The following is a 13,100-nucleotide window of genomic DNA, read 5'->3' on the forward strand; positions in this document are numbered from 1 at the left end:
TTGCATGGGAATCAATTTTGGAGAAATGTTTGTGACCCCGTGTAGTAATATTTTTCAAAGACGATGATGGTGCGATTTTGAAGAAAGAAAGCAAAGGTGTCAGGAGAAAGGGCCGGACTGTAACGTTACAGAGGTGTATCGTATGTAGATCTCTTGACAATGTAAAATGTATTCAATTTTTAAAAATCAATATGAGACACTAACCTTGCACTATGTCTTTGATATGTAGCTTCAACAAACGTTAAAGTATTTTCGCTATACCTTGCACTAAGTCTACGGTAAATGATATTAATTTATATTAACCCCTTTTTGATAAAAGTTTGGAAATTCCCTGACTTCTACGTCTGTCAAGCGTTTGGGTCAGGTTTTAGGCCGATAATAACCCATGTTTTAGCTAGTTGGTATTTTTTGTTCTGGTTGATGGGCTATTGCACCTAAATATCTACAATGGTTGTCTTATTTGTTTAGCTATTAATTAAGGAGACATAGACTTGTCTCAATCTATTAAGGAAACTTGTCTCAAACTGTTAAGGAAACATAGAGGATGGGTCGAAAAAAACAAACATCATCTCAGTTGGATCAAATTCGCTCAATTAAATTGAAGCAAGTGGTGAAAAATATACAGGTAAAATTAAACCATAGTATATTGCATAAAACACTATCTTCCAGTACTAGACCTACACAACCAAAAGGATTCTTTTTCAGCGAATATTATATGATGTTTGTTTATGGTCACACTGGCACTAACATGGTCAGACTTGGGTCAATGCCAGCAACGACGATATACTGAAAATAACGCACAACACAACGACCAATTCACAATTACACTTTTATGCATCAATTAGTTTTGTTAATTAAGAATTCGTTACATTAGCTAAGGAACTAAGAAAACTCGCACTAATTTGCAGAGCTAAGGAGCAGAAATTGTCTGAGGAAAATACATAAGGATTACAGAACTGGCCAAGGGCGTCTAAATAAAGTAGATAGAGTTATCCGAATTGGCCAATATTTATTGTATGTTGACAATCTTTAATGTAATGTATGAAAGTGCGGTTCTGTTGCTGACATGTCGTTAAAGGGCTTGATTCATGCCGATCGTTTTCAATTTTACTGTGTCTTGTTTTCACAAAAGAAAAACAAATATTAGAAGCATTTAGTGTTTTCAACCAACATTTTCTTGACTAAGAATTGGACATGTATAAAATTGAAAATAATCAACATGAATGAAGGCTGGTTTTATCATTTGGGGAATAAACGCTACAAAATTTACCTGTCAAGTAATGTATTTTTAAAAATTGTGGAAAAGCATTGATTATTTTGCTCTATCTATTTTCCTTAAATGCCGTTGGTCATTTTCATAAGCTCTATATATTTTCCTTAGATGCCCTTGACCAGTTCCATAAGCTCTATCTATTTTCCTTAGATGCCCTTGACCAGTTCCATAAGTTCTATCTATTTTCCTTATATGCCCTTGGTTATTTCCGTAAGCTCTATCTATTTTCCTTAGACGCCCTTGGTCAGTTCCATAAACTCTATCTATTTTCCTTCCGTTCCTTAGCTGTTCAAACTGTGATATGCAATTTCCCTTAAGTGACACCTGATTGAAAAGCGCGTAACCAAAGCAAATGTTTGGTTTCCTAGGCTAGCTAAATTTTTACCAGATTTAAAAAATCCGCCAATGAAAAGCAGATAACCCATTACCATGATAAAAACGTTCTAATCGTCCGCACAATTATCGATCACTAAAACAAAATCCTTCGTGCAAATAACAAACTTTCAAATCCGGTATTATTGTTGTACCCTTTTCTGCTTGGATTTTAATTCTGTTTTATGCTGGCAAATGTATCTTAAGTATGTTAATCTTTTTTGCAGATCAAGGTCAAATTGTCTTGTTCCAGAAATCTTTTTCCTAATATCATGATTGCAAAATTTACTCATGATGATCAAAAAATAAAATATGAAGTGGAACTTCTTTATAACACTGTGCAAACAGCTATAAAGGTAATCGCTCACAATGCTTACCTGATATCACTAACTTTGAATCAAATCATCTGCTCTGAAGAAAAAATTGCCTTTGTCACAACATTTATTTTTGATTGAAAGTTCAAAAAGGTCAAATTCAACAACATTATGTCTTGTACAAGATATTTGTATGTATATATCTTTATATATCTTTAGTTTAAAGTTGTCAATAGAATTTGTATCTAACATTCACATTTTACTTTGTTTAGACAAAAAACTTTGCAACTCAAACATCACATGATAAAGTGGATCCGTGGACACCTAGTGACATAAATTCCAACTTACTTGCTAAGGCCTCGGAAGAAAATAAACAGGTTTTTGATTATCTTGATTGTAAAACAGAGATTATGGCGGTAGGGCATTTTGGATGTCTGGTTAATTCTGTTTTTCTGGTTTGATGAACTAAAGCAAATGCACTTTATGTTATTAGAACTTGGGCAATAACTTACAGAAAATTCAAATTATTAGATGTACCATGTCAGCCACAGAAAATTGTAATTTCGGTTCGATGTTCAGTTCTCTTATCTTTTAAATTTAAGTACACAACAATAATACATTGTATTTTTGAAGTTACCTTTGCGTCTTGTTTTGTATTTGTTTATTCTGCTTATTGTCTTCTGAAGCACAGACCCAGAATCGCAAAAAAATTTTGCTGTTGCGAATTTGACGCGACGCAAGGCGGTCGCGCGAAAAAATGCATTGTTTACATAGGAGAAGGCCCCATATTACACAGATATGGAATAGTTTCAAACATAGGAGAATCCACAAATTACATTATCTCAAAGGTCAAGACAAGGTTTTACATCACAAAAAATATGTCACTGTGACATCACAAACCAAAGGCTTATTTGTCCCTGATTATCGGAAGATCAAAGGGTGGAGCAGCATTTATTACCCTGTACTTCGACAAGACTGGGATGGTTTGTTTCTTTACTCCGTGACATTAAATGACGTCATTTTGGGTGTGATGTCATAACTTTAACCTCACCTTTGTGTTGATTTTAATTTGAGGATTCCAACATTACTAGTTACAACTATATTGCGAAAAGTACATTAGTGGTTGATTGTGGCGAATTAAATTTACCATTTATGACGCGAACTCGTAGGTCGTAGGCAATGCCACTGTCGGATAAAAAGTGGTACTATGACAAAATAACAGTGTTGTGTTGCATAATCAGCTAATTTGGTCGTTTTTTTCTTAGCGATCTTTGCCAGCCTCAAAATTCAATTACTTTTATCTGTTTCTGTGAGTGGACAAAACGACAATGCTAAATTGATGGTTTGTCTCTTTCGCGTTTTGAAAAGTTCATGTATCATGTCAGCAATCATAAATGCTTTACCAACAAGAACACCCTGTCCCAGTAACTGTTTTATTATTATAAAACTAAAAAAGACATAATAGGTCAAAACAGCTGCCATCTGTCTGCTGCTTAAATTGACATAAAAATTCGTTTATTGCACTTGTTCACTTATTGTGCCTTGAATGCAGCAAAGTTGATGCAAAACTATATTAAACCAGTGTTACTATGTTTCCATTCCTATGCATAAGGCTTGCTACCAGCACTCGCACGACTTCTATGACGTCACACAGAAATAATCTCGCTTTCAAATGATTTCATTCACAATGTTAAAATTGCAACTTTGATCAACTGTATCTCAGAAACCAGTTGCCCTACCAAGCTCCTTTTTTTGCCAAAAATTGACCATCTCTTAGTTTAATTATTAATATGCTTAATTTTTCTGAGTCACTTACACTTTAACTTGCCTAACTTTTTGCAGAAAGATAGGAAAATAAAAAAGCTTGAAGAAGAACTGCAAGGTTATAAGGATCTGTGTAAACTAGGAAAGGAACTGGCTGATCTGACTGATCAAGGTAATAAAATGTGGGGAATTTATCAAATGTGACGTCACTTTTTTTCTTAAATAGTTCCAACACAAAAACAAAGCCAATCAAAGCATGTTCTTTCATTCACAGGTGATGAGGAAAATTCTTCAAATTCTTCAAATTCTTCTAATTCTTCAAATACTTCAAATACTACTAATAATACTAATACTACTAATATTTCTAATACTACTAATACTGCAAATACTACAAATACTACTAATACTACTAATACTACTAATACTACTAATACTACTAATACTACTAATACTACTAACACTACTAATACTACTAATACTACTAATACTAGTAATACTACTAATACTACTAATACTACTAATACTAGTAATACTACTAATACTACTAATACTACTAATACTACTAATACTTCTAATACTACTAATACTTGTGATACTTCACATACTTTTGATAATTTTGATACTTGTGATACTTTTGATACTTCAGATGAAAACGAAATGACTTATTTATTTTGAAAATAAAGTTTGTCGCATTACTTATTTTGAAAATAAAATGCAAATTTACTTATTTTGAAAATAAAATGCAAATTTACTTATTTTGAAAATAAAATGCAAATTTACTTATTTTGAAAATAAAATGCAAATTTACTTATTTTGAAAATAAACTGCAAACTCTTTTTATTTATTGCAGTCAATTTTTTTGTCTCAGGGCAATATATTTTTTGGTATCACAGTGCAAGTTTAGAAAAGATGAGGCCATGGGCTTTTGTAATCAGTCAGTAGTATTAGTAGAATTAAAGGAAAAGTGTTTCTGTATGAGTAAAAGGGGCACCAGGTTAACTGCAAATCAAACTAAATGGAACCAGCATGACAACAATACACGCTTGGATGATCGCATTGATGACATCACAAAGTGCAAGGAGACATTGGAAAGATGTTTGGATGAAACAGATGCAGGAAATAATGTAAGCAAATTTTTTGGCAAACATATTGCGACACTGTTTGTTTTATGCTTTCAATGAAGGCATTGAACAAGGAAAAGTTGGAAACTGAGCAAGCAAATTGTATTTTGGAAGTAAATAGACAAAAAATTTGTTGTGTTATGTTGGCAGGAGGTGGAAATCATCGACAAGATCAAGGAACAACTTTAGAAAAGGATTGCTGAATCTTTTGAGCAATTATGGTAAAAAAAATAATAAATTTATCAAGCCAAATAAAAAAATGTTCCTAAAAAGTTCATTTTGTATTAACATTGTGTGTGTAAACTGATGGTCTTAATTTTTTTATTTTGTGCTAACCGTGGTACTTTCTTGACGTAGACATAGTTACTCTTTAAATGGACACACAATAATAGGTGCTATGTTGAAATAATCAGCATGTAATACTGAAAACTAATTGTTTTTTATTAATATTGTGCAGCTTGTTGAGAGAGGCACGTCAGCAGTTGGCCAATGATCAGAGAGACAAGTTTGAAGCTCAAGGAATCGACCAACAATGTTACGGCTTCAATAATGAGTCATCTGGAATCTCATACAAACCAAATCCTACACATGTTCTCAAAGAGTAAGTCCATCAGTATTGCTCTTCATTGCATGGTTGCTATTAGCACTGATTTGCATAAACATGCAATCTTTGCACAGGTTTTCAAATATAACTAATAAGTTGAATATTCCATTAGAACAAATCTTGGATCTGGAAATAACTCCTTTATCGAATCTAGCCAGCCTATATTTACTGAAACTGGTTTCATGCAGCATTTTTCTACACAACTGCTATTGTCTTTATTTTTGTCTTAATTTTATAACCACCCTTTACATAGATGCTGTGTTTTTTGTGAGTAGAAGCACCACCCCAGAGTCTTGGCACCAGTTCTCTCAGTACAACAAGGACAGAGCAGAAGCAGAGATGAGAGCGAGTGTGACTCTGCGTGAGGCAATCGATGCCACTCTCGCACAAACCAAAAATGAATTGGAAGCCCAACGGACTGCAACCCAGTTCTCATACCGCAAACGACTTCATGAAATGGAGCAAGCTGAGAGGGAGCTTGTCTGGCAACAGACCAATGTAAGTGTTGTTTCTATTTGTACCAAGTGTAACTCCACAAAATAAAATAAACAACATATTTTCTGGTTTTCCACTAGCATGAGGACTACACAACAGTATTGCAGTACTGTATTAATTGATTAAAAGGTTTACGGCAAGAAAGCTAGCATGATTATTTTGCTTGTGACTTTTTCCACTTTGGTTGTGGAAGTTTTTTGTCTTTACAAGTTTTTATGCTCATATTAAGTAGAAATGTTAAAAAGTCGCAATCACAGTTATTTGTTTCAGACGAAAGAAGAAATTGCTGAGGTTGAGGCGGACATTAGAAATCTGGAACATGCAATCCGTGCCAAAGCTGCACCACTCAAGGTTGCTCACACCAGACTAGAGACAAGGACTTATCGACCAAATGTTGAACTATGCAGAGACAAGGTAACAATATTCTTCATGTTTGTAAAAATTATTCTTAACATAAATTTTATTACATGAGACACTTCCACCAGTTTTATTTAAAATCGAATCATGTTTATTTTTGCCAAGGTTTACAATGTAAACGAACTACGCATGCAACTGTTAAAATGAAATGAACATCCTAGAGGATATGAAAGTTTCCCGCTGGTTTATATAAAAAAAGTCACTGTTTTTTTGTGAAATTTACTTTTGTTTGGGATTTTTAAAGTTCCAATGGAGTTTAAAGTTCTGCTCTGATGTCCTGAGTTGATTTAAATGTGTCATATAATATTTAAAGCATTTTCAAACAATAGATTTCATTGCTTTACTGTTTGGTAACTTGATACAGAAGAAAGCGGGTACATGGTAATACTGACAAGTGGCTCAATATACAATTCCTATTTAGACATAGCATTACTTTAATGTGGAATTATTTGCAGCCACAATATGGTTTGACTGAAGAAGTTCACCAGATTGAAGGAAGTATTGCTTCACTGAAGGAGAAGCTTGCCCAGGCTCAGTAAGTTGTGACAATCCATATTTATGTGATGAGCAAACAGTTGTAACAGCTCATGTTATGGTACACAAGAGGGACTACAGTTTTATGGCTTACCAGTTCGCATTAACACTTAATCTGGAATTTGCATTTTATTTGCCATATGGTAAACTAAAACAAGTTAAATAACTTGACTGTTAACATTAATTTGGAATTTGGAATTCATGCAAGAAAATGCCCTAATAGTGTTTTAAATAATGGCAATGTTGTGTCCAATACCATTTCTGCATGAAAACTTGTCAGTAACAACCACATTCAAAGTCAGGGAACAGATCTACAATAAACTATTGTGTTAGAGTTAAGTGTGTATTAAGTTTTTGTGTAATTTTTTTTTGCTTTTTGTCTTTGCTTCGGGGTGTGCAGGGAGTGGTCTGAGCATTCAAACAAGTCAAGAAATCACACCCAAAAGTTGAATAAACTGATGTCCGGGATATGTTGAATTTTAAATCGTGTTGAATTTTAAATCTGCGACAAATCCTTCCCTCCATAAGCACCTGTGCATTGTTTGTTGCATGTACTTTGTAGTATATTCGGTCATAATGGTCAACAAATGCTTCCCTCCATCGAATTGTGCGACAAATCTTTCCCTCCGTTAAATGCTGCGACAAATCCTTCCCTCCATAAGCACCTGTGCATTGTTTGTTGCATGTACTTTGTAGTATATTCGGTCATAATGGTCAACAAATGCTTCCCTCCATCGAATTGTGCGACAAATCTTTCCCTCCATAAGAACCTGTGCATTTTTTGTTGCAAATACTTCTAAGTTTGGTCAACAAATGCTTCCCTCCGTCAAATTGTGCGACAAATCCTTTCCTCCATAAGAACCTGTGCATTTTTTGTTGCAAATACTTCTAAGTTTGGTCAACAAATGCTTCCCTCCGTCAAATTGTGCGACAAATCCTTTCCTCCATAAGCACCTGTGCATTGTTTATTGCATATACTTTGTAGTATATTCGGTCACCATATGGTCAACAAATTCTTCCCTCCATCGAATTGTGCGACAAATGTTTCCCTCCGTTGAATCCTGCGACAAATCCTTCCCTCCATAAGCGCCTGTTCATTGTTTGTTGCAAATACTTCTAAGTTTGGTCAACAAATGCTTCCCTCCGTCAAATTGTGCGTCAAATCTTTCCCTCCACGATTATTATCCTTTCTTATGTATGATTTTACGGTTTCATGTATTTATGTTTTATTATGCCTTCTGACTGTTTCCCTCCCTTGGGAGTGCAATTTTTCTCCGTCCCTCCGTTTAGTGTACATCGTCCCTCCGTCCCTCCTTTTAGTGTTGCCCGCCATCAAGTGCTTTATCTTGTTTGATTTAACTTCTGTCCTCTGCACTTGGACAGGATTCCGGTTGTTCAACAGGAATCGGTTCAATTCAAAATGTTTTCCAAAGTTTATTTTCCTGTAAACTGATGTAATTTCAATTACTATTAGTAGGATCCGTTGTTGTTTCAGACCTAGGAGCGCTGCACACCAACATCATCATCAGCAAGACCTACGATGATTCAACAAGCGCAACCTCCATACGATCCTGACCATCTCCAACCAAAACCACCACGTTTGGACTGTCCTCGGGACGTTAAGGTCTGTCGATGTGGATCAAAGGAAACGTTCTGAGAACCGAGTTGGCGTTTGCGTTTCGATGGGTTTTGCTTTGGCCAGCACGGCCGGGTGGCCACCTTTTCGTCACATGCAGCTTGTCGCAACCCATCACCTCCCAGTGCGACTGGCTGCGATCCTACGGCAGACGGTGATTCTCCGTGAGGAAATCACCTTTACATGGGCGCCTGACTCGATAACCTTTATGGTTTTATCGGTGCCCATGCCATTTCATTTCCTTGTTTTTTGTTCGTCGCGTAGTTGCTTTTCTCGCAAAATAAACATGATTTGATTATTAGCTATTTCCTTACATACAAACCATAACCTGTTCTTCACGGTCACGGCATAACACTGCAGTCCATAGCCTTGCGGATGTAAATTCACATTTGCCAACAATTTTATATGCAACGAGCACTTGACGCATGAACAGCGAAGTCTTGTTTATTTTTCACACCTATTATTTTCATAGTAAACAACCACAATATCATTTACCTTTTCAAATTGACCGTGCACCAATGCTAGCAAGAAGAAAGTTGAATTTTCAAGATGGCGGCTGCGCCAATCAAATTGCTTCAATTTTGAGCGGAGTTGCGCTATCCAGTGTTCATAGAGATCAGTGGGTCGTTACCACTTGCTACAAGTAAATGCAGGTTGGTGGAAGAAGAATCAATCTAAGCGGTATCCATGTAATGTCAATGTGCACATATACACACAAAGGTTCAAACCATAAAATTTTGCATTGATTTTTCTTTTACAAAGACTTGCATGGGAATCAATTTTGGAGAAATGTTTGTGACCCCGTGTAGTAATATTTTTCAAAGACGATGATGGTGCGATTTTGAAGAAAGAAAGCAAAGGTGTCAGGAGAAAGGGCCGGACTGTAACGTTACAGAGGTGTATCGTATGTAGATCTCTTGACAATGTAAAATGTATTCAATTTTTAAAAATCAATATGAGACACTAACCTTGCACTATGTCTTTGATATGTAGCTTCAACAAACGTTAAAGTATTTTCGCTATACCTTGCACTAAGTCTACGGTAAATGATATTAATTTATATTAACCCCTTTTTGATAAAAGTTTGGAAATTCCCTGACTTCTACGTCTGTCAAGCGTTTGGGTCAGGTTTTAGGCCGATAATAACGGTTACCACACTTACACCTAAACTGAAAGTCGGGCGCAGATTCGACGTAAGCCTGGTTTGTGAGGTCACAAAGGCTATTGTCGTGCGTCGGTGCGTCAGTGCTGCTGATGATTTCTACTAGCTGAGTTTGTACTTCGCTGTGTGGGCACTTTAGGCAGTATTTGCTGCATAACACATTGGAATATTTGTAAATAAAATTAATCGTTCAGTAAAGAAGTTAAATAAGTCAAAAAGAAATAAAAAAATGTGGTAAATGCTGCAATTAACATTTTTATGCGCAACTGGTAAAACTGTGCACGTGTGTAGGATTGTAAAGCAGAGGGCAACTGATATCTGCTTATTTTTTAGGTAGAGTTTGTCACTTTTACAATGTTGGCTGGTTTACCTATAAGGCAATAATCTTTCAGTAATGTTCTTAACTGTTAATGCAGGTTTTTCTACACATCCAACGGATTTCGTGCTAGAAATAACATGTATTTTTGCGGAAAAAGTTATTGTCTGTTAAAAAATATTGTTGACGCAAGTAAGTTTCGGTCGTTTCGGCATTGTGTGCCAATGCCGAGGCATTTGATGATTTCTGAGGATATTCCTCAAACGTCGTAAGTTGTATTTTGTATAGTGGGCCTGTAAATTTGTTGAGGTTTAAGAAAATGATATATAACTTGCTTTAGCAGCAACGACCAAGAGACATTTTATGAAGTGGATTTTGCACACTCTAATACGGTGGAAAAGGTTAGTAATCTTTGAAAAATCGCCTTTTATGAAAGAGCAAATTTTTCCACTAGAGTTAATTATGAAATCCTGTGTTCAAAACAAAATGGAAAAATATATATATATATGTTAATGTTATGGGCAATAAATTAGGTTTGCATTTTATTGTTGACAGTGGTTTGAGTCTAAATGTGAAGCAAAAAATATGCTACACAAATTTGAAAAATCACTTACACTAACCTTGAAGCCCCCTTCAGTTAAATCTCATGGTGAGTTTTAATGGATTTACCTACTAAAACTCTTTTTTGATACTTTAGTGTTTTTTGTTTCATTTTTGAAGATTTATGTGAAAGCTATGTGCACTGGAATGATGCTGACATTCCATATATTGTTACTCAGTCAGAGTGCTGTGAATCACTTTGGCATTTTAACGGAAGCAACATTTGTCAATATGTGATCACCATTTGCGATGTTTTGGTTTTTCCGAAGTTTAAAAGAATGGTATTATATATATATATATATGCTTACTTAAATTTTGTCATGGCTGTATCATTGCCTTGATGTCTATGTGGTATGCCAATATGTTATGCACAGAACAAGCAAACACAGTACAACCTTGGAAAGGCAAGTAAAGCAATAAGAAACAGCCTCAATATCCAAAGTTCAATTGTATCACATGAAACAAGATTTTTTGTGAAACTTGTGAAGAATGTGTTTACACCAGAAACTCATTTGAGTAAAATGGTTAGTGAATAGTTTAGGTTAGCACAGTTACAGCATATGTGTATGTTTTAGTTAAGTAGATCAGAAGCAGCAGAGAAGAATACCAATCAAACTGTGCAGGTTGTTAAGACTTGATTGGCGCGATTAACATGTTGAAGTAAATCTAACTATTGTTGCAGTGGGCTTGTTCAATGAATCAAGCAAAACATTTAGTTGAGAAATTTGAAATCTCTACAATGACAAAGTTTATTACACTGTGGAAGAGGTCGTTTGGTATGACTTAGAAAGCAATAGAACTATATTGTCATTCAGTGTTCTTTTATGGGTCCTACAAAAAAGTTTATTGGGGTCAAATTTTTTCGTAGTGTATTTATTTGTATTTTTTCAGACATTTTAAAAAGTCGTCTAAATTGGGACAAAAGTACCAACACCCCTTATGTTATTTTACAAACTAAGGTGCTGGAATGTCAACATTCAAAAGACCGTAACATGGTAAAAAATCAAAGACGTCGTGTCTCAACTCCTGTACAGGTATATTTGACTTGTGGAAAATATTGTGATCCTCTTCTGTAATGCTTCCTTCTGTTTTTAGTTACAAGATCACCCAAATCCTTGCAAAAGGCATTTGTGTATTCAGGGAACAAAAAAAAGGAATTGTGGGGCAAATATTGTAATTCAGGAAATTTTAAAGTTCCCACAATTTCAGGTGTTTTTAATTAGTTGGAAATGAATTGTTAGATGTACAATTACTTTAACACAACAAATGTTTAGATGATTTCAAAGTGTATACCCAAAATGAAAAAAATTAGTGTTATTATAAAAGATTTGATACGAAACAATGACAAGCAGTTGATAAAGGAACAGACTTGCAGTGTTTGCTTCCCCAAGGAGGATGACCATACAGGTCATGTTTTAGGGGAAGTAAGTTGTAGTGGAAGATTTGTAAAATTGTTAATATATCTAACTCAGCTAAATAAACATGATCTTGTATTTATTAGGCTGCCGGATTCCTTCAACCTGTTAATCAGAAAATAATTACCAAAATAGATCAATTGATTACAGAAGGTGTAAGCAGTATCGAGGAAATTCTAAGAAGCCTAAAACATTATGTTGCCCATGAACTTTTTAAAAATGATACCCCACCATCTACTTCAAACAGGAGATTTTATCCAACGAAAAAGGACATTCAAAGTCATTATTACCGGGCATTTTGTAAACACAGATTTGCAAAAATTGATCAAACTAATGTCCAGTGCTTGGTGGATGAATGGGTGAAGTCAGGAGATGCCAATGACAATATATATTTCCGGCCATATATTGCAAACATGAAACCTGAAGTGATTGATGGAGAAACAGCACCAGTCATTAAATCTGAACAAACAATGCTGTTAATTCACCAGTTTGCTTGGCAACGTAGATTGCTTCTGCGTTATGGCCAAGAAATTTGTTTGATGGATGCTACCTACAAGACATCCAAATATGCACTTCCCCTATTTTTCGTCTGTGTGAAAACAAATGTTGGGTACCAAGTTGTGGCCAGCTTCATTACACAGAATGAGAGACAAATGGACATTGAAGAGGCACTGATAATATTAAAAGAATGGGCTCCTCAATGGCAACCATCATTTTTTATGGTTGATAAATGTGATGCTGAAATCCATGCCATTGAAAGTGTTTTTGCAGGTTCAATATCTTCATAAAATATGCATACCATATATGTCATTGTATTTTTTTATAGATGTCCGTGTCCTTATTTGCGATTTTCATCGTGAACAGGCATGGGAAAGATGGGTTAAAAAATCTGAAAATCAAGTAGGCCCAGACAAGGATGAAGTTTTATCATTTATGAGAGGAATTGCTAATGCTGAATGTGAGGAAAGCTGCGACAGAGCATTACATCTATTTCAGTCCAGTTCTGTATGGATAAACAATGTGAAACTGCAAAAATACTTCACAAATGTTTGGCTTAAAGAAAAAGAGGTAGATATA

General features: G+C 35.1%; 1 protein-coding gene and 1 pseudogene across 1 annotated transcript; both read left to right on the top strand.

The window, feature by feature from the left end:
- The first annotated feature begins 77 nt into the window (after positions 1–77).
- LOC145903220 (uncharacterized) lies at positions 78–4,398 on the top strand. Its single transcript, XM_082991285.1, has 6 exons — positions 78–625; positions 1,873–2,001; positions 2,232–2,336; positions 3,802–3,895; positions 3,998–4,213; positions 4,370–4,398. The coding sequence occupies exons 1-6, from the start codon at positions 545–547 to the stop codon at positions 4,396–4,398; spliced, it is 654 nt and encodes a 217-aa protein (XP_082847411.1). The 5' UTR covers positions 78–544.
- A 242-nt stretch (positions 4,399–4,640) lies between these two features.
- Positions 4,641–8,983, top strand: LOC145902066 (tektin-2-like; annotated as a pseudogene).
- The last annotated feature ends 4,117 nt before the right edge of the window (positions 8,984–13,100 follow it).

The sequence above is a fragment of the Ascidia mentula genome, chromosome 5 (assembly GCF_947561715.1).
Source record: "Ascidia mentula chromosome 5, kaAscMent1.1, whole genome shotgun sequence".
In the NCBI taxonomy this organism is placed as follows: Eukaryota; Metazoa; Chordata; class Ascidiacea; order Phlebobranchia; family Ascidiidae; genus Ascidia; species Ascidia mentula.